We start from the raw sequence: 22,840 nt of genomic DNA on the forward strand, positions 1-22,840 counted from the left end.
AACCATTATCTTGCAATTTTTAAAATATACCCTATAATCTATTAAGAGCACTTTCTCTTGGCTAAATCAATGTTCCCTGACCTTTACAAATTCATGCTTTCCTCCCAACTTCCCTCCCACTCAGCTGCAAGGCCTTTTCACTTCTGTTTATTCCCAGCAGGAAAGACTTCATCCAGATAACTTCCTGTGGGTAGTATTGGGAACAAGCTTATAGAACTTCCTTCTTTTCCCCACCCCCCCTCAGATTATATAAGCCCAGTCCCAGAGCTGATCTAACATATCAGGGGGCATGAGAACTAAAAAGAGAATTTTTATCCTTTTGTAGTATCCCACTATATAAATGCAAATTATATTAAAGTCATTGAATCATGTTTAAATACCCATTCTGTCCATAAATATCAATTGTCATCTCTCATAATTTCCTGAGGATAAACACCCCTAATTAGAATTTCTGGGTCAAAGAGTGTGCATGTTTTAATGATATTGGTACATATTGACAAGTTACTGTTTAGCAAGATTATATCATTTTCCCATCAACACTAAATGTGTGAAAGTGCCAGTTCCCTTACCAAAGTTACTTTTATCATCTTCTAAATGTTTGCTATTTTGATAGGGGAAAATGGCATCTCAATTTTATATGCTTTCATTTCACTACTAATGAAGCTCAGTATCTGATATTCTTTGGCCATTTGTCATCTATGATTGCTCGTTTATGACCTTGATTTTGTTTTATGGCCTTAGTATAGAGAAGCTATTAATGCTTGGTTAGTTTGACATTTACCTTTTCATTTTATTTATATGTAATTTTTATTGCGGTGAAGTTAGTACGTATATGGTTATATTCGTCCGTGCTTTTCTTTAAGGCGTTTTCCTTTGCTTTCACACTCAGAATAATATTTACAACCCCAAATTCGATAAACATTTATTTTTATGTCTTTTGTTATGTTTACTTTACGATGTTTAAGTTCTAAATCCCCCTGGAATTTTAGTGTATAATGTTAAAAAGGGTTTTAACAATATTTTTCCCTCATATGGGTTACCCAATAGTCTCTTAACACAGAGGAAAAAAATCTAACTGCTGCGCATTGTGTATCCACAGCTTTTTATTTGTTTCTGCTTTCTGGTGGTAAGAAAACTTTAAACATCAAGTCAGGTGCTGTAGTTGCGCGATAGAGAAGGTGGATAAATTTGTAAGTTACTATTATCTTTCTTAAGAAGATTATCCTAGAAGACCATCTATATTCTCTAGAGAGAGAGAACAAAGCATTCCCCTCATGCAATATTCAGTAGACAAGGTTCATGATGGCAGAAAAGTAGAATACCTTGGCCTGTGCCACCACTGGAAAACCCCTGAAGTTGCTAAGTCTTTGTTCTGGAGAGTCCAGTGTAGGTCCAAGAGCCCCTGGGGCTGCCTGTGGAGTTGTAGTTTGGCCCTGGTATTTCAGCAATGGGATGGCCACAGTGGCTAAGAAAGATAGGCCCAGAGGTTTGTACCAAGAATTTACCTACTTGGAAGGGCTGGGAGGATATCTGGTAAGCCCTGGGGCTCAGCAAAAGAGCAATGTTCAGAATCTGAGTTCACTTGTAACAGGAAGAGAATGGACAGGGGGCAGAGTCTAGGAACAAAAGGTAAGAATGGCATCAGCAGATCCTTGAATTTGGATTAGAAAATTGCTTTTAAAAGTGCTTAGAAAAATAATCTAAACACTCAAAAGTGCAAGGAACATAGGGCTCCAAGTTCTAGGCATATCACTAGCTATGTGACCTTAGGCAAATTAATCTCCAACTGAGGGCTTAATTTACCATCTATAAAATTGAGGGGTCAGATCAGACCATTTTTTCCCCCAAACTTCTTCCCTTTATAAGACTCTGATTGGAAATTGAAGGTATCAGCAAATAAAAGTAATCCAACATGAATTGTTGAGTTTGGTGGTGCAAAGTCCAGAGTAGAAGAAAATAAGGTTCAACGAAGGCAAGCAGTTTCACACAAGTAGTACAATAGTCCTATGATATTTATGATTTGAGGATATAACTGTTAGTTCTAGGAAGCTGAAAAAAATCCTTAAAATTTTAAGTTTTGTCTACCCAACACCTATCAGATGCACGTAAATAAAAGTAGTCAGGCCTAAGCCATCCTTGTCTAGTGACCAGTATAATAGAAAAACCTGTCTCACTGAATAGATGTGATATCAACTTCATGTAAGAGCTGAAAATTTAAAATTGTAACCTCTGATTTCTAAAATTTCAAGCTTTTTTCTGTGCAAGGAGAAAATGACAGAAGAATGATCTAGCCTCATCAACGTCAGTTAATTTTTAATAGGTTAGTTTTAAAGCAGGAGCTTCACGGATTGCTATGAAATAACATAGATGAGTTTCCAGCAGTTTGTGAACATCGCTGAAACTAGATGCAGAATTGCTGGTGTTTGTGTGACATTTTTCTGAAGGAATGTTCTGTTGGGTCTATCAGATTCTCACACTGTTCATGATTTAAGAGATACCAAGAATCCATGATCTCCCTAGTACATATAAAAAGAATTTAATTCCTTTCCTTTTGATTCAATCATCAGTAAGATAGACATAATCTAGCTTACATTTTATATACTTCCTGCCAAAGTACATGGAAATTCTTGAAGTGTCTGTTCTCAAAGAGACAGTTTTCTGAACTCTATTCAATTGTCTATACCGAGATGATTATTTCAAACTCTGAATGCCAGTATTTCTAAAAGTGCCCCTAGATAATCAAGATTGGGAGAAATCATTGAACCAAATGCTGCTCAAAAAACAACTATGGAGACTGAAGAACAACTGTGAGCTAAATTTATCAAGAATAATAACATTCAGTATTTGTCAGGTTCTTACTATGACTGACATTGCGCTAACCTCTTTGTGTACAATACTAATTCAAACCCTTACAGCAGTCTTGTGACAAAGAAATTTCTAGTTGCATTTTACAAAAGAAAGTGAGGCTTAGAGAGGTTGAGAAATGTAACCAAGATCCCACAAAGAGATGCAAATTCAGATCCGTCTGACCTCAAAGCTGTGCTATCAGCTACTATACTATACTATACCATACCATACCATACCATACCATACCGCCTCCCACAGCCCTGCAAGGGAGAGGAGATGTTCAGTGGCAGTCTATCATCCCCTCCAAGACAGGGGCGTTAAGAAGATTGATGCTGATAGAGGAACACCATAACTCATGTGCCCCTGAGTTTTTCATAAAAGGTTCCTTGTACAGCAGGTTACTTATTATGCTACGTTAAATAAGACACAGCTGGGGGACGCCTGGGTAGCTCAGCGGTTGAGCATCTGCTTTTGGCTCAGGGCTTGAGCCTACATCGGGCTTCCTGCATGGAGTCTGCTTCTCCATCTGCCTTTATCTCTGTCCTCCCCCCCCCGTCTCTCATGAATAAACAAATAATAATAATAATAATAATAATAATAATAATAATAATAATAAAAAGACATAGCTGGAATACCAGGGAATGGGAAGAGGAGAAGGAAAGAGAAAGAATGGTTTCTGGCTCAAATATGCATAGAGGAATACTTTCCCTTCCCCTGATTATGCATAATCACCTTAGGAGTTTAATTAGTAGACAGATTCCCAAATTCTAATGTCAGCAACTCAGATTCATAAGTATCTGGTATTTGGCCTAGAAAACCCCGTTTTTAATAAGTAGCCCAGGCAGTACCTTTAAATTTTGAGAAACAACTGCCATAAAGAGGTTTTCCTATAACCTCATCCAGTTGTGTTTGTAAAGATACTCAATAGTATCAATAGATACTTAATAGGCATTAAACACACACACACACACACATATATATATATAAATAATGAGAGACAGGAATTCCTTGGACTAATGCCTCTGGCACCATTATTGTCAAGCAGTCAGTATACCTAAGAAAGACAGCAAGCAATTACCTCAGTCTTCTGAGGAGGAGAAAAAGAATTAGAGTACGTACTAAGAGAACAAAATATCTGAAGTAAAACATTGAATTCCTTTACATCTCTGGAAGTATTAAACATACAGATGAACCCATCTTCTGTTTTCATGAAAGGCTAGAGGAAGGGAAATAGGACTTCAATGCTGCATAAAACCTTTTGATAAAGCATATCAAAGAAATCCCTGACTCAGAGTTGGAAAGTGAAATGTTGGAAAGTCTCCTGGTTACAAAGTCTTTAATATCTAGGCTTACTTACATATATTTAGAGGCCGAACCAGATAGCCTATAAAGTTTTTCACTTTAGAATTTTGTCTCCAGATTACTTTACCTTCACTAATTAGAAGCAATGCTTAATTTCAACGTTTAATTCCATAACCCTTATTTTCTATAAACATATCCTTGATTAGCTACCTAATGCAGTTTTTAAAAATTTAATTATTGTGAATGCTGTTGAGCACTAATTAACAAAGGAAGGCTGTCAGGAATGAGATGCGCTATTGTTAGCGGCTCCTTTCCATTTATGAAATGCAATCTCACAAATGAAGAATAACTGTTAGGAAAACAAGCTTAATTTTCCTAATTGCATGACAATGAAGCTCCATTGAATATTTTGCAAAGAATACGTAAAAGAAAATAAAAATAATAAAACCTACAACTAAATATAAATGTTCTGCTATAGAAAATCTATGCTTAGTGTTTATTATAACCCTGAGTTATACCACTTCCTCTTTCCAGCTTCCATATATTCACCTGCTTACAGTGATGGTTCAAATGGGAAATTGGTGTATTTCCCATTGGCTACATCGATAAGAGGCTTTTACCTAAAACTTGATTTAAAAAACTAGAAGGAAGCAAGGATTTCAGTAAAATGCTTTATAGAACAGAATTAGTTTCTGCAATGAGAAAATAGCCATTTCTGCTAAGCTAGTTAATTATTCCCTAATGTGGGTTGGCCAATATAGAAACACAATCTAAATGAGGTATTTATGATATTGGGCAGATAGAAGGTCTGAATTGTAAAGAATTCTGAAGATTATCATACTCGACCCTTTCAACTTACAGAGGAGTTACCCCAGGCCCAGGGAAATGAAGTGACTTGCTGAAGATCACATAGGTCTTTGGTAGTAGAATAGGGTTTGTTGTGCTTTCTGTTTATTACTCCCTATTCTGACTTGATGATCTGAAATAACTTCTAATTATCTGAATTGGTTATATGCTTGTATGCCTTATTCCAACTTCTACTATTTTTTTAAAGATTATTTTTATTTATTTATTTATTAATTATTTATTTATTTTAGACAGAGAGAGAGAGAGATAGAGGCAGAGACACAGGCAGAGGGAGAAGCAGGCTCCATGTCAGGAGCCCGATGCGGGACTCGATCCTGGGACTCGATTCTGGGACTCCAGGATAGTGCCCTGGGCCAAAGGCAGGTGCTAAACTGCTGAGACACCCAGGGATCCCCAACTCCTACTATTTTAGCTATGGCAGAGAATTGGCTAGACAGTTTGTTGAAATATAAATATAAAATTCATGCCCCACCCTCATTTTGATACAATAGATTTAGGGTGGAATTTAGGAATTTTCACTATTTACAAGTGTAAATATGTAAATTATGAGGCAGGCTGTCTGGGACCCATAAGAATCACTGACTTATAGTCTTTCTGTGCACTCCATCGGTCACTCACCGGAGTGAATTGTTATGTTTGTCAGGAGCTGAGATGAAAGAGAGAACTAAGCTGCCAGATATCAGAATAGCTAGTTAAAGCAATAAATTTAAAAATCAATTTAATTGTTTACTACAATGTTTTAAGCAAGAGTCAAAAATCAGAGAAAATGCGATTTCTCCATTCCACTTTCCCCCATGGAAGAGTGCACCAGTTGAAGGGGAGTGAAGTAGCACAGACATGGGGCATCACATCACTGTTGAAGGAAACTCAACCTAAGGCCCTGCTAGTTTTATTGACTCTGGGGTGGGGGTGGGGCAAGAATGTAGGTTGAGAGGAAGGTACTCTGTACTGAATCAGAGTGGGTAAAACTGTCTTCAAGGTTTCCTCCTTTTCCCCCTATAAGGAAGCCATGGGCAGAGGCCAGAGGCTTAAAGAAGACCTCTGCCCACCATCTCAGATAGGAGACCTAGGAATGAAAGCACAAGGGGTGGGAACAGAAACATGGCAAGAGCTTGCCCAGGTAGGGGACCTGAGACCTTAATGATAACTCCTTCCAGAGATCACAATGTATGTGCTCGGCACCCAGGTTGGTGTGGGGAGGGCAGTTTCCCTTATGGGAAACTACTTGCCTGCCAGGTAGACACTTTGTCATGCCTCTAAAGAGATCTGAAAATCACATGTGGGATTTTAACCAGGGACCAGATTCCTCAATGTTTAAGAATGTATGCTGCCTCTTTCTTGTCACAAGGGGATTGTTTAACCAGTACATTCTGGGCTCTGGGGAAAGATAGCAAATTGAGCCAGATTCCCCTGATGGTTGTTACACAACTTAGTGCTAAGATGGAAAACCCGAAGACTAAACACTTGAGTATTTATCTATTAAAAAAATGCTTGGGATCCCTGGGTGGCGCAGAGGTTTGGCGCCTGCCTGTGGCCCAGGGCGCGATCCTGGAGACCCGGGATCAAATCCCACGTCAGGCTCCCAGTGCATGGAGCCTGCTTCTCCCTCTGCCTGTGTTTCTGCCTCTCTCTCTCTCTGTGTGTGTGTGACTATCATAAATAAATAAAAATTAAAAAAAAATAAAGTCAGGTTGTTTTAAAAATAAATAAATAAATAAAATAAAAAAATGCTTGATTGGCTTGATAGAAACAATACATGTCTCAAAGCTAAGGGAAAACTTGTGATCTTGAAAGAATCTAATGACTAATAGCACTAAGTTTTAAAATTATTGGGGCCATTTAATACTTAGGCACATTCAATTATTCAACCAACCAATGTTTAACTTAGCATATACCCTGTGCCTGGCATTCTTCTCAATGGTACACATCAGAGAATTAGATAAATAACAATCTCAGCCCATCTTACAGCTAATTCTAGCAGGGGAGGCAGACATTAATAATATACAAAACAAGTGAGTTGCACAGTATGTTAGAAGGTGATAAGGACTATAAAAGAAAAAAGCAAAACAGGATAAGGGAGCTCAGGAGTTCGCAAGGAGAATTGAAATTTTAAATAGAGTGATCTGGGAAGGCTGCATCTTCATTTTAATAGACCCAACAATCCCATGTATCTCTGATATATCTTACATTGCTGATAAATTAATCTTACCAAGACTTCTGATTGTACCATTTCTTTGCTCAAAAATCCTTGATTCCCCATTTGCCAAGGGATAAAGTATAAGCTCCTTTCCCTGGTGTGCTAAGTCCTCACCATCTGGCTCAGTACTCTCTCACCTTTTCCCTGCTCCCACAAACTAGATGCCTCACTGTACTCTCTGGCTACATCGTATCCTTTCCCCCTTGTAGGTTTTGTTCTCTTGCCCCCTCCTTTTTCCATCTCTCTCTACTTCCTGACATTCAACCCAATCTTCAAAGTTCAGACAGAAATTTCCTTCCAGCAAAGCTTTCTTCCTACATCTTCCATCTCCAGAGTTCTCCTTCCTCTAAATTCCTGTAATTCATTATTCCCTGAATGTAGCATTCAACAGATACACCGTAGTTCTAAAAAGCTTTAGTTCCTTTGCTGGATTGTAAGCCTCTTAAAGACAAGAACCATTTCCTTCCATGTCCCCAAAGTATTCAGCATTGTACCTTGCAAGAGTGATCTCAAGTAGCTAAGAGCTTCTTGATAAGTTGTTTGCTTCAAATTTGAATTCCAGTGTTGTTAACATACAATGTTACATGAGCTTCCGGGGTAAAAGGTAGTGATTCAATCGTTTCATATATTGCTCGTGTTCATCAAGATAAGTGTACTCTTAATTTTTATTTATAAGGAAAAGAGGCAAAGGTCTTTAAGAATAGGCAACCAGATTGTGTCTTTAAAATCTGAGTCTCTCTAAGAAAAATTGAAAGCCTCATCTGTGGGCACATAATGTTCAAAGTGCCAAGGCTGTTAACAGACAGTTGGAAGACTAAAGACACAAAGGAAGTGTTATCATTTAAACTTTTTGTCCCACTTAAATTTAAATAATTAAAAATCAGGGACCAACTCTCACATTTCTACAATACTGAAGACCAAATTTTACTCAGAGTAGGAGCTTACATGGGAGAAGTTTTCAGTACTGTATTTTAAATTCTGAATAAAAAAGACATTCTGAAAGAAATACATGCTAGAATTACATAAGTCTACTTACAAAAGGCACTGCATAATCTATAAATAGAAGATGCTTGTTTTTATCACTTACTTTTACAAGGAAACATCATTTTGTCTCTGAAAAAACATTTTGGGCCACTTCCCCTCCAGTCCAAATCTCACATGGCGAGACATGCAGCACTTGGTTGTCTGGACCTCTGAGTATGATCCGTTGGCCAATAACCCTGGATGGAAAAAGAATGGAGCCGGCTTGATGGTGAATAGTCGATTTGGATTTGGGTTGCTAAATGCCAAAGCTCTGGTGGATTTAGCTGATCCCAGGACCTGGACCAGTGTTCCTGAGAAGAAAGAGTGTGTTGTTAAGGACAATAACTTTGAGCCCAGGTAAGTGTCTTCAGGAACTTTAAAGGTGTGTGTGCCCATGGCAGTATTTGATCATAACATGTGTCACTCTGCCTTATTTTTTTCTCAATTACCCTTCTGAAGTAGATGGAATAGCATTGACCATCGTTCCCTGTGAGTCCATGGGAATCACTGAGAGATCAAAAATCTGCAAATCATGTTAGCATATTTCCATTTTTCCATTTCCTAGCCTACCTGTATTCACTTTAAGATATATTATTGTTTTATATGTTAGTAAGAAAATCACTGCCAATTACACTATTACCATCAGTTTTAAGATTAATCCCAAATTCAAAGATGTTATTTTTTAAAATGCATCTTAGAATTGATTAAATGTAGTACTTGCCAACCAGTATTATCCAAAATCTATTTCTAGAAGGGCCTCACTGGGGCAGCCCAGGTGGTTCAGCAGTTTAGCACCTCCTTCAGTCCAGGGTGTGATCCTGGAGACCCGGGATCGAGTCCCACGTCGGGCTCCCTGCATGGAACCTGCTTCTCCCTCTGCCTGTGTCTCTGCCTCTCTCTGTGACTCTCATGAATAAATAAATAAAATCTTTTAAAAAAAATAGAAAGGCCTCACTTCATGCTACAGTACTATGTGATTCATGATTTCTCTTCTATGAAGTACCCTCTGCATATTGCTTTTACATAGACCACATTCAGCCTACCAGATCGGGCCACAGAAGCAGAATCTGGTATAACTGTTTTGTCATTCTATCAAGGCAACCATGATTTTACTAAAGACCCTCTCACAAAATATCTAAGGGTGGGAGCCCTGGGAAATATTCATTATGGAGATAATATCATTTCTTAAGGGATTTGATTGGAGTAATGGACCACTTTTTAATGGGTCCAAGGCCAACCTGCTTGAATTCAATTCCATAGCAATAAGCATTATATTCTTATATCTGGGTTCCTTACCATTTTCTTTTCTATTTTATTTTATTGTGGTAAAAATACTTAACATGAGATCTATCCTCTTTAATATTTAAGTGTACAATACATTATTGTTGATTCTAAGTATAGTTGTTGTATAGCTGATTTTCAGAATTTATTCATCTTGCTTAACTGAAATTTTATGCCCATTGATTAGTAACTCTCCATTTGCCCTTTCCTCTAGCCCCACATAACTCTTCTTTTTGCATCTATGAATTTGACTATTTTAGAAATCTTTTGTAAGTGGAATTATGCAGTATTTCTCTATGTGATTTATTTATTTCACTTAGCATGTCTTCAAGGTTTATCCATATTGTTGCATATTTCAGAAGATTCTTTAAAAAAAAAGAAAAGAAAAAGAAGCTAATATTCCATCATGTGTATATACCACATTTTCTTTTATCCTTTCATCTGTTGATAGACATTTAGGTTGCTTCCCCATCTTGGCTATTGTGAATAGTGTTGCAATGAACATGAGATCTCCTCAAGATCCTGTTTTCAATTATTTTGGATAAATATCTGAAGGTGGGATTGCTAGATCATATGGTAGTTCTCTTATTAATTTTTTGAGAAACCTCTATACTGTTTTCCATAGTGGCTGCACCACTTTGCATTCCCACCAATTGTGCAAGGGTTCAAGTTTCTCCACGTCTTCCAACACTTGTCTTTTGCTTCTTTGAAAACAGCCATCCTGACAGGTGTTTGGATTTGCATTTTCCTGATGATTAGTGAAGTTGAACATTTTTTCATATACCTGTTGGCCATGGGTATGTCTTTTTTAGAGAAATGTCTATTTAAGTATTTGGCTCATTTTTTAGTTGTTCTTAATTTTTTTTGTTGTTGTTGTTACGGAGTTGTAGAAGTTCCTTACATATTTTATAGATTAACCCTTTATCAGATACATGGTTTGCAATATTTTCTCCTGTTTTGTAGGTTGTCTTTTCATTTGATTGATGGTTTCGTTTGCTATACTGAGGATTTTTAGCTTGATGTATTCCCACTTGTTTTGGTTACCTATGCTTTTGGTGTCTTAGCCAGTGCCAAGACCAATGTCATGAAGCTTCTTCTCTATGCCAAGACCAATGTCATGAAGCTTCTTCTCTATGCCAAGACCAATGTCATGAAGCTTCTTCTCTATGTTTTCTTGTAGACTTATAATTTCAGGTCTTATATTTAAGTCTTTACTCCATTTTGAGTTGATTTTCGCATATGGCATTAGATATGGGTTCAGTTTCATTATTTTGAATGTGGATATCCAGTTTTCCCAGCACTCTTTGCTAAAGAGACTCCTCTTCCCCTATTGAGTACTGTTAGCATCCTTGTTGAAAATCAGTTGATCATATATGCATGAGTTTAATTCTGAGTTCTCTATTCTGTTGCATTGGTCTATATGTCTCTTTATGCCAGTACCATACGGTTTTGATTACTGTAGTTTTGAAAAATATTTTGAAATGAATAAGTATAATACCTCCAGCTTTGTTCCTCTTTCTCAGGGTTGCTTCGGCTATTTGTAGTATTTTTGTGATCAATAAAAATTGTAGAACTTTTTATTTGTATTTCTGTGAAAGTCTTACCATTTTTTACACTTTAAGATTTATTTATAGCTTCTGAATTGGGTTCTACTCATTAAGAGGGAGCTAGTCAAGACTAATGTGTGTATATTTGCATAAAATGCAAAGAAGAAAAGACATACTTTATCCAGTGATTTTTAAAAATGTATTTAGAGCTCTGAAAGGTAATGGAGAAGTTATCATTGAAATTCCAACAAGAGCTTGTGAAGAACAAGAAAATGCCATCAAGTCCCTGGAACATGTGCAATTTGAAGCAACAATTGAATACTCCCGAAGAGGAGACCTTCATGTTACACTCACTTCTGCTGCTGGTAAGCTTTTCACAAACTTCAAAAGTTTATTCTAAATCATTTGTTTAAATTTTTAAGAGTATATTGACTGACTTTAAATCAATGATTTTTTTAAAAAAATTATGACTGAGTTTCCCAGTAGATGTTTTTCAGGACAAAAGATAGGCTTATTTTTTCTTGGCCCACTCATTCCCATTGGTTCTTAGATAAGCAGAGAATGAAGTCTATTTAAATAATATCAATTAAGAAACCTTTCCGGAGATACACAGTTTCAACCTGTATTCATTTTCCCAGATCACTGATCTATCATTGATTTCTTAAGTAACGCATTAGTGAAAGTTACTCTGATAATAACACTGACAGATATATCAGACACATCCAAGGAATCAATGAAAAATTAGAATTCTGATCCATGAAAGAGGATTGGGAAAACTTAACAAATATTCCATGATGATATTGTAAAGTCCATATGGTATGATAGACAGTCAATTGGCCTTTCCTGAGAAAGCACTAACTCAGATGAGATCATGCATGGGGAAGGGCTTGTGAACCATAAACTATAATCCAACCAGGAAATGATTCCTAATACTCCTTCATGTTTTAGTAGGATTCACCTGACTAAATTCAATTTTTATAGGTGATCATGAGGAAAGATGAGCTCTCTCTATCATCTTCCAGGATATAAACTTCCTAGAGGTTTGGACTGAACTCTGTTAATTTTGGAGTTATGCTTTCTAGATATCTTGGAGTTGGCCTGAAATAAGGGGGGAATGTTTTCTCATTGGTGGCCCTAGTGTTCACTAGACCCTTTCACTTAGATCTATAGAGAGCTTGAATTTGAAACTTTAGAGTTAACAACTACTACTAGTCTCTATATGACAAAAGATTATTAAATTGATATAGCCTTATTTTTTTTATGTCTACACTAAATTATAGGCTCAGGCACCAGTTAAATTGTAAAGACTTCCACTTAAATTTCAAATGATAGTTGCACTAAAATGTATTTTAGGTCTTTGACTCTATAGTTTGTAAATGTGGTTCTAGGAGTTCTCCTTATTCAGATAAACCTTAATATATTCATCTAATATTTTGCCAAAATATTTAGTGAGAAATTATATGCCAGGCAATATGCTAATTGCTATGGGTAACAACATTTTTTTAATGAATGTCTCTATCCTGGTCTTATACAAAAATCGTAAATTAGAAAGGCTAATCTCTCTCATTTTTCATTTTCAGTTAGTAGATGCTAGAGTATATCATATTCTCAGAGTTGTTAGGACATTCATTAACTGGTATGTTTCGCATGAAAATAGGGACCAGCACTGTACTGTTGGCTGAAAGAGAGAGGGATACATCTCCTAATGGCTTCAAAAACTGGGATTTTATGTCCGTTCACACCTGGGGAGAGAATCCCATAGGCACCTGGACCTTGCGAATTACAGACGTGGTAAGTATAAATGAAAAGATATAGGAACAAAAAACAAAAAACAAAAAAAAGAAAAGAAAAGATATAGTAACACAGGCTCACTTTTAAGCATTTTGAAGCACTTTTAAGGTATATGGTATGGTATGGTATGGTATGGTATGGTATCATATGGTATCACCATTAATAAAGGACCTAAGGAACTCTGGTAATTCCCTAGTAAAAGTAAGGAAAAAATGCAGTGTTTCAATCTCTGCCCACTTGGCTTTATAAATTAATTGAATTGACTGACTGAATAAATAAATAAGCCATACTATAAGAAAACCAGGAAATGGTACTAGTAAACCAAGAAAAGAGGACACACTGGTTAATAATATTATAGTGTGGCAAGTCCAAGTGTTCTAATGTCAGAATGCAGACAGCCACATGACCTGCTTAGCCACCAGAATCCCCTGTAGCCACAAAGATAAATACTACAACAGCTTTGCTATGACCTTCTGATGAGGTCACATAAACTCTTACCAATGTTTACTGCAGTGGCTATTTACTTATTAGACAAGCTATCTCCTTTAACATGACTTTTTTGTTTTGTTTCAGTTATGCAACAAACTGAAAAGCATTTTTCATTTCTTTCACTGTTTACTAACACTCTTTTTGATATCTTTCTAAAATTGTAACTCACAGTCATAAAAATAGAGTAGGGAGTGTCTGAACAAAAAGCCCAAAGCATCTGAATTATCTACTTTTTCATCTTTCTCCAGCATTTTCTCCAGGCTGAGCACATAAATGAATAGGGCTCTGGGTTTGAGCTTTCCCAAGATAGAAATGTTACAAATATCAGCACCAGATTGTTATCTAGACCAAAGTCTAGATAACTATTCTAAAAGAATTTAAATTCCTGAAGATTTCTATTGAGTTAATACAAACTGTATAGTCATTGTTCCCTTTTTTCTTTGAGAATAGCTTTCTCCTAAAGACTACTAAAATTGGGGATCCCTGGGTGGCTCAGCAGTTTAGTGCCTGCCTTCAGCCCAGAGAGTGATCCTGGAGTCCCGGGATCGAGTCCCATGTCAGGCTCCCTGCATGGAGCCTGCTTCTCCTTTTGCCTGTGTCTCTGCCTCTCTCTTTCTCTCTGTGTCTCTCATGAATAAATAAATAAAATCTTATATAAATATAAAAAAAGACTACTAAAATTGTGATTTAGAACCAGAATCTAAAATTCCAACTTCCATAGGGAAAGCAAGAAAATATTCTTAGGAAGTGGTTCTATTCTTGAACTTGGCCTCTGATCTTTAACTCGGATTTTTATTTTTTTTTATTTTATTTTATTTTTTTTTTAATTTTTATTTCTTTATGATAGTCACAGAGAGAGAGAGAGAGAGAGGGGCAGAGGGAGAAGCAGGCTCCATGCACTGCGAGCCCGACGTGGGATTCGATCCCGGGTCTCCAGGATTGCGCCCTGGGCCAAAGGCAGGCGCCAAACCGCTGCGCCACTCAGGGATCCCTAACTCGGATTTTTAAAGGTTTATTTATTCATTTGAGAGAGAGAGAGAAAGAACAAGCAGGAAGAGGAGGGGCAGAGGGAGAGGAAAGAGTCTCAAGCACACTACTCACAGAGTGTGGAGCCCATCACAGAGCTCAATCTCACCACCCTGAGATCATGACCTAAGCCCAAACCAAGAGTCAAATGCTTAACTAACTGTGCCACCCAGTCATCCTAACTCAATTTTTAAAGAAACTTAAGAAAATCTGTTTATCAAGATGAGACTATTTTATATCAGGTTCATAAAATCTGACTCTACACTTTATATATGTTTTAGAGATTTTAATTTCAGCATATTATTTTTAGCTTAATTGTTGAGCCTTTAAAAATTATTGCTCTTTCCATAAATACATAGGTTTTAAGGGCTGATTAATACTGAAGGCTATTCATAATACTCAACAGAGGCTTTTCCCCTCCCCTACTGGAATGTTTCTATTACTTGATAATTATTAAGTATAATTCTGTTTGTAGAAAGTGCAGTCAACTTTCCAAGAACAGAATAGAAAAGAACATTCTTTTTTTTTTTTTTTAAGATTTTATTTATTCATGAGAGAGAGAGAGAGAGAGAGAGAGAGGCAGAGAGGCAGAGACACAGGCAGAGGGCGAAGCAAGCTCCATGCAGGGAGCCCAATGTGGGACTCGATCCCAGGACTCCAGGATCATGCCCTGGGCTGAAGGCAGACGCTCAACTGCTGAGCCACGCAGTCTGCCCAGAAAAGAACATTCTTATAAAGAGTTTTCCTTTTTTAATCAAATGAAGCAAATATTCAGTCTTTAAATCCTTGAACCTATAAAATGTCCATTTTCATGGCCACAGTGACTCCAGTGATTTGCTTCTTTGTACATGGTGCTCTACTCATGGAATGCACTGGATTTTTAAGTTAGATTTTATAGATATTTCTAAGGAGCTCGATGTTTCTCAAAACACACCCTAAAATTATATGTATGCTTATTCATCAGTCTGGAAGAATGCAAAATGAAGGAAGAATTGTTAACTGGAAGCTGATTTTGCATGGGACTTCTTCTCAGCCAGAACATATGAAACAGCCTCGTGTATACACATCCTACAACACCGTTCAGAATGACAGAAGAGGAGTGGAGAAGATGGTGGATCTGGGGGAGGTCTGTGTGGCTCTGTTTTTGACGCACCTTTCTTTGAACCTTAGTAGACAATGTAGTGAGGGGAACTGTATCTAACTTTCAGGCAGGGACGGAGTCAAACATGGTTGGGGAGGACAGGGAAGGGGAGTGCTAAACTGTTTTCTGTAAAATAAAACACTATTATTTTTTAAGTTTATTCTTTTGTCCAGAATTTAGAAGTTAAAATTAATGAATTCAAAATTATGAAATTCTCTAACATGACTTTTCACCATTTATGACATAACAAATTGTAAAGACAGCTCTCTTTATGCATGATCACACATGCCTAACGTCTGTAATGCACTGAGTTTTTAAGTGTTTTTCTTCCTTGTCTCATTTAATCAGTAATTCTTGTAACCTAGAGAGGACAGACATTAGTATGTTTGCTTTCCAGAAAGAAAACCAAAGCTCAAATGACCAAGTCCTCTAGGCTTCTCTTTACTAATTCCTTAACTGACGTTTTTTTTGGCAGCTCCAAGGGAAGCTACTGAATCACGATTCCTCTGAGAAAATTTCATAGGATACTAGTCAGTCATTCCCATTCCTGTGTCTCAGCCTACTGAGGCTGCTGGCTTCTCCCTTATCGGACGGAGGACAGGCACCCCATTTTCTTTATCTCTTAATCCCCCAGCATTAGGACAGTGCCTCAGATGTAATAGGTTATCAGAATTCCCAGAATGAGCTTTCCTGAAGTCTGGCTCAGTGATAGATATTTTAGAAGATACAAAGACATAATATTTGTTTAAGAAATTTATTTTTTAAAAAAAAAAGAAATTTATAAACTAGCTGTGTGAAGTCGTCAGCTCAGATTCTGACTCCATTTATATTCTGCAAAGTAGCTTCCCCCCAGGTCCCCACCTCAAGGGCCTTCTCTTCACAATCCTAGAGGCAAGTTGACTTTGGGTATTTCTTCCTCCAAGATTCCTTAAGGGGTATTAATAAGCCCTGGTAGTTGTGAAAATGTTGAGATACTTCCACAATGGTTGACAAAGAGCTGCCTCTCTGATATCTCTGGTTCTGCTCTACCCAGTTCATCCATCTCTCCCAAGACCTCTTTCAAAACCTCAGTGGCTGAAAGAGTAGCTCCTGACAGAACAAGGGGCTTCCAGAAAACCTTTTCCACATGAAGCATTGTTTCTGCCTTCTATAGGAGTTATTAAATATTTTAACATCAGCTTCTTCCCAAAACATGGGCGGGGAGAAAGGGAGTAGGAGTTGGAAATTATTTAATTTCCATAGGACAAAACCATATTATTTTAATTTTTTTCTTTTTTCCAGAATTTATAAATTAAAATTAATGAATTTAAGTGTATTAAAGTCCCTAAAATGAACTCTACTGTAGTAGGCTGACAAGTGAAGGAGAGCAATAGGTATGAGCACTTATGTCCATCATCTCATTCAGTCTTCAGAACCACCAGAAATATAGATTTCTTGTTGCCATTTTACAGGTGAAGTTCAGGGAGATTAAACAGGTGTCAGGCGTACATCAGTTAGTACAAAAATGAAGACTGAAACCCAAATTAGTATGTTTTCTAAGCCCCATGCTCTCTCTGCTTCTCAAACCATCTCCTTAGGAGTAAGCAGTAGGCATGTGCTGCAGCTGACTTGCTTGGCTCTAAATACGAATCTCCTTCCTTTTGTCGGTGGCATTTTGTGTTTTAGGAGCAGCCCACGCAAGATAACCTGAAAAAGAACCCCCTCGAGTCAAAAAGCCCCAGTGGCAGCAGTTCAGGAGGCAGAAGGGATGAGCTGGTGGAGGCAGCCCCATCTGAGGCTATGCTTAGACTCCTACAAAGTGCTTTCAGCAAAAACTCACCCCCAAAGCAATCACCAAAGAAGTCTCCCAGTGCAAAGCTCAACATCCCTTATGAAAATTTCTATGAAGCCCTGGAAAAGCTGAACAAGCCTTCCCAGCTTAAAGACTCTGAGGACAATCTATATAGCGACTATGTTGATGTTTTCTATAACACGAAACCTTATAAGCACAGAGACGACCGGCTGCTGCAAGCTCTGGTGGACATTCTGAGGGAAGAAAATTGAAATAAGTGTGTGGTCCTGAGTTGGAAATATTCATGCTTCCTCCTTCCCCTTAGATTTTGCCTGTGTCTGAAGTGGTTGTTTTTGCCATTGGTTCTTATGCTTCTAATATCCTTTGTGGTACTTTTGCTTTTCCTCCCCAAACTAGACATATGAAAGGGATGAGCTCAAGTAGAGAACCCAACTTCCTGAATTGATCATGACCCTTTCAAATCACATCTTCCTTGCTTGCACAAGTGACATGTTTAGTTCTTTCTGGAGCTGTAGTTCATTTCGCTTGTGGTCCTCACACCATATTAGAATGCCTCCTTGAGCCCTCCCATTTCATTTCTCAAAAAAAAGGCATCACCTGGACAAGAGATTCATTCCAAGAAGTAATCTGCAAATGGAACCGCTCCTCTAATTTTAACCCTGTGTTTGCCATGGTTCTCTGAACTGTGATGCCCAAAAGGGTTTGGAAAGTTTCTAATGAAAGAGTTAGAAAAGAGAAGAAAAAAAGAGAGAAGAGAAGAGAAGAGAAGAGAAGAGAAGAGAAGAGAAGAGAAGAGAAGAGAAGAGAAGAGAAGAGAAGAGAAGAGAAGAGAAGAGAAAAAAGAGTTCACAATTAGACCCATACACTTGGCTATCCTACCCCACCATTCTACTCATTCAGGGAGTGGCCATTTGGTCCTTTAGGGGAGAAGCTGAGTAATTTAGATCCAGAAACAGTCCTTGAAATCTGTGTTACCTGGTTTGAGTAGTTTTAGAACATTTTTCTTTGCTTGGTGTGCCATGCAGAGGCCTCCATGGCTCTAAAGGTGCCCAGGACTTGTGTATGTTCTGGTCTTCCTCTGTTTCCCCTAATGAAAGTTCTCATTACCTATGTCCTTTCTCAGTCACAAACTGAATTCTGAGAACTAATTCATATTACTTTCTTAGAATAAAACTTAGACTTGGGACTTGGCAAATTCCTAGTCATATTTTTTTTTTAACAATACTAACAGGAAACCACTCATGACACAGAGAACCAATATAAACAGGAAAATAATTATAATGGGAAGAGCCAAGGGGAGGTTTTGTTTTTAAAATTGAATTCATTCAAACAGGCTTTTCTGGATCTTTAAAACTGAGTGTTCATTCCTTGCCATTAAAGGTTTTTCTCCAATCTCAGAGCTGATAGTACTCAAATATTTACGAAATTGCTTCCAATAGTCAGTTCAAGAGGACACAGACTGGCAGTTCACAGGCCTCATATGTCCCTCAGGTAGACTTTGTTTGGCATGTCAAATGATTTAAAAATGTGAGTAATAACTGAAAATATGAAATTTCACATAAAACTTGATTCTCAGACCATTTTTCCCTCATGGCAATAGTTGGCCGGATTTGAATAGTAGCTGCCCAGCTAGATTTGAGTCCCAGGCCCCTGAGGTACCCTGTTCCATGTTGCTTACAGAGGCTACCTTACTAATCAGCACCCAACAAGCATTTATTTTTCCCACTGCTGCACTAAACAAACACATACAAAGTGTAACTGCATTGAGAAAAAAAAATCCTCTACTTCTTCCAGGTAGGATATGATCAATAACTATGAGGACTTGCAATGATCTGGTTAACTTATGGGTGGGGAAAAATAATATTTTAGACCCTTGAAAGTACCTCTGAAATCTTGATATATTCATTTAATCTCATCTCCCCTGGATGCTCATTTATATTAAATTTGTTAACTGCCAACCCCCAGCTTCCCATTTTCTATGTGCTCACAAAGGCTCCAGTCACCCACCTATAATGCTGGCATTTCCCCATTTCATTTGCTGTTTGTAATTCTTCCATCAAGTTAGAACTTCATAATGCCACACATGAACTAGACCAAGAGGATAACTCCACTGAACTAGACCAGGAAGGAACACTGGAGTCTTTCACTTGCTAAGGTTTGAAGTAAGGTGGGTAAGTTTCACCAAGTTTCACCTCCTAGCCTACCATTTGTATTTGTGCACAATGAAAGTATTTGCAGACCAATCCCCATGATGCTTCAAGAATGTTCTCTAAAAGAGCTGTAGTATCACTCTACCCTTGAAAGTTTCACATGTTGTTTGATACAGAGTGTTGGATGGAATTTTGAAAATTGTAGCACATCAAAAAGTATTAAAGCCAAAAAGGACCAGAGAATTATTAGGTAAGTTTTCAATTAAATAACAAAGCTAAGGCCCAAAGAGGCCAAGAAATAGTAATGAACAAAAACTCATCTTTTCCCCTTTCCTACTTTCATGTTCACTGTAAGAAGCGTTCTTTTTTTATGCTTCTAACAGTATCTTTTCCTGGGTAAAACCCCAACCAATTCATTGGATTGTAGCCAAAGGTTCACTCTAGAAAAGCTTTAATATTTAAATAAAGTCATGTTTGAATGTTTCCAACCTGGAGTATATTGTTCAGGCATAAAATATTTTTGTCAGTCTTTCTTAGTGCCTGTGTGGATTTTTGTGAAAATGTAAAAGAGGAAACTTATATAATATTTCCCTCGGAATTTTAAACTCTATTTTCTTTACAGGTATTTATAATGTACCAATGCTTTTATCAGAATTTTAAAAAGCATAATAAATTATATTAAAGAACCAAAAATTTCCTGAGAATAAGAAAGTTTCATCCAATAAAATATTTTTGAAAGGCATGTTCCTCTGTCGGTGAAAAAAAAAAGTATATGTATGTGTTGTGATATTAAAAGTGACATTTGTCTAATAGCTTACTACAATGCATAGCTGAGTTTAACATGTGTGGTCTTAGCATTTTTAAGGGAATTCCCACATTATACACTTGATGTATTAACTAGAATATGTAAAATATGCTTATACTTCAGAAGAATAAATGGTTTCTCACTAAGTCAAAAAGGAAAAAAGCTCATGTTTCCAACAAAAACAAGATCTCCTTCTCTTACCATGTTTCCCAAATGAACTGTAAAAAAAGATAAGTTGAAGGTTTATATTAAGATGCTAATTCCTTTTGAGAAAAATGGGCTTTCTCAAAGATAATTTAAAAATTTACTTCAGTAAGTATGTTTCATTTTCCTCTATAGCTCAATCTTTTACTTTTTTCCACAACATCCAAAGTTGTATGACTAAGCCCTCACTGAAGTGTTGAGGGAAAAAAGAAAAACAAAAGCTAAAGGACTATGTGTGAGAGAAAGGACTTGCAACAGTTCATCAAAAATGACTTCTTCATAGGCCAGATACAGTAGCTTGACCTTCAACTCTCCCCAGAGGCCACTTCATTAGAAATTTCCAGCTTCCAACTTTGATCCCCCATCCTCAGGCCCACATTCCTCTCCTGCTTCAAACCTCCATTGCTGGAATGTCCACCCCGCCACTTCAGAATCTGACTCTTCCTTGTAGAGGGGTTGGTTTTTCCCCAGACTCCTTTCCTTTCTCCTGAGTCATAAATGATGATATTATTATTATCTCCACTAGGAGGGCCTTGTGATAATTAGGAGGTAGTTAGGGAGACATTACTTTTCTTCCTTATGGATTTGAAATTCTTACATTAAATGTAAGAATTAATGTTTATCCTAGTATGTATTTGGATTTATATTTGCAGCCTGCACATGGTTAATCTAAAAGTTACCAAATGGGCATTTAAAAAAAAAATAGAGAGCTATCTTCAGCTCTCCTAGTGGGTAGACTTTGAAGATGGCTGGATTTCAAGGACAAAAGCCAGATAGAACAGTTCTTCTGGAATTCTTGAAAATTTATTTTAGTTTGACCATTTATGATGATATCATTTACCCCACTCCCTCAGCCCCTGCGGACCGAGTGTAGTTTCTTGGGCCATATATGTTGAGCTTGACCCTGTGATTTGTTTTGGCCAATGGATGTGAGGCAAACAAAGACCTTCAATGTGCTTGTACAGTTTGGCTTGGCTCTTGCTTCACAGTGATGTAGTGCTAGGAGAAGAGTATGCCCCAGAGAACTATTGCCCTTACAGCCTGTTTTCAGAACAAATTATATGAAACAGATCTACTTCTGGAACCCAATCCAGCCAACTCATAGCATGAAACAGAGCTGTCCAGATGAGGGCTGCCTAAATAAGTTGAACTTGTCACCATGGCAACTTAGGAAAAAGAGAATAAGTACTTGTAAGCAACCGAGTCTTGAGGTAGTTTGTCATGCAGCCTTACTGTGCCAACAAAACTGACCAATACAATAAATTTCCATTTGTTCATTCCACTACCAATACAATCCATCCCTTTCATATTGTGCCTTCTTGAGCCTAAAGCACACACACAAAAAAGAGCTAATATTAAATCATAACCTCTTAATGCTGATCCCATACCTAAACAAAGACCTTGCCCAAACTTTGATATTTTCATTTTTAAAGATATGCCTTAGCTTAGTTCTTCCTGAAATCAGAGCTAAGATAATGAATGACTTTTATACAGGTAATTTATTCAGTAGGTAATAGTAGAGAGCAGAACCAACTCACACATGCCTAAGAGTAGCATGGACTGACACCGATCAGAGCAAGACTTCCCAAAGACTAGAACTGATGTTTCAGTTGATAATGGCATTGGTAGAAGATAATTCACAACAGACATCTATGCTCCCCTCATTTTCCCCATCCCTACCCCATCCAATGTCTTGATACTTCCAATATCCTCTCTCAGAAGTTCGATGCAATCTTAGGGCAAGGAAAGAAAACTTGATTGGCTCAGATCAAGTTCACACTACATATCGGAAACACAACCCTTAATAGAAACAAAGTTCTTCAAAAAAAATGAAGTGATTTTTGCTCACCTGGGTTTGGGCATACAATCTGCGTATTTGTACAGTCTGCATTACCTGTATATTGCTACATATAGATATTATGAAAGCATTACTCTATCATCAGTGTACGACGAGGAAGTGAGTATAGTTATTAGTCATGGCATGTTGAGAGAAGCAGAAATCACTTTCCTGGTTTCTGTGCTGAGCCTCTACTAGGTGTGCTACTTTCATGCAATCTGCAGCCTGCAACTCCACAAAGCACTTTCACTCCCTCCATACCTGCATACCCTCCATGCCACCTAAGCCAATATTGCAAGTATCTTCACTGAATATTTACCGGAGGAGGAGGCCACAAGCTCATAAGGAGTTCTTGTTCATTGAAAAGGATAGGGGACATTCCCAGATTTCTTTCTGCAGGGTTGTTGTGATTGCTCCCTTCCTTTATCCCTGTCCCTAGAAGCCCCAACGACAGGTGATTTAGAAATCCAGAAGATGTTTTGAAGTGTGCAAAGTAGTCTTTAGGCTTTTCCTTAAATCCTTTACTGTTACTTCTTTAAAA

The 22,840-nt window shown here is 37.5% G+C and overlaps 1 protein-coding gene and 1 long non-coding RNA gene across 3 annotated transcripts in view; one reads left to right on the forward strand and one right to left on the reverse strand.

Moving 5' to 3' along the window:
- The window catches only part of LOC112653565 (uncharacterized), a 94,118-nt gene extending 85,692 nt beyond the window's left edge, over positions 1-8,426 (reverse strand). For both annotated transcript variants that reach the window (XR_003132278.3, XR_003132279.3), the window contains exon 1: positions 8,301-8,426. This is a non-coding gene — a long non-coding RNA (uncharacterized LOC112653565). The remainder of the gene's footprint in view (positions 1-8,300) is intronic.
- PCSK1 (proprotein convertase subtilisin/kexin type 1) overlaps positions 1-20,195 on the forward strand; it is a 43,370-nt gene extending 23,175 nt beyond the window's left edge. Inside the window, exons 10-14 of the mRNA XM_025437784.3 lie at positions 8,360-8,593; positions 11,272-11,429; positions 12,722-12,855; positions 15,335-15,496; positions 17,177-20,195. Coding sequence (XP_025293569.1) covers positions 8,360-8,593; positions 11,272-11,429; positions 12,722-12,855; positions 15,335-15,496; positions 17,177-17,554 — 1,066 coding nt within the window. The 3' untranslated portion in view covers positions 17,555-20,195. The remainder of the gene's footprint in view (positions 1-8,359; positions 8,594-11,271; positions 11,430-12,721; positions 12,856-15,334; positions 15,497-17,176) is intronic.
- Positions 20,196-22,840: the final 2,645 nt, after the last annotated feature.

Source organism: Canis lupus, chromosome 3, assembly GCF_003254725.2.
Source record: "Canis lupus dingo isolate Sandy chromosome 3, ASM325472v2, whole genome shotgun sequence".
In the NCBI taxonomy this organism is placed as follows: Eukaryota; Metazoa; Chordata; class Mammalia; order Carnivora; family Canidae; genus Canis; species Canis lupus.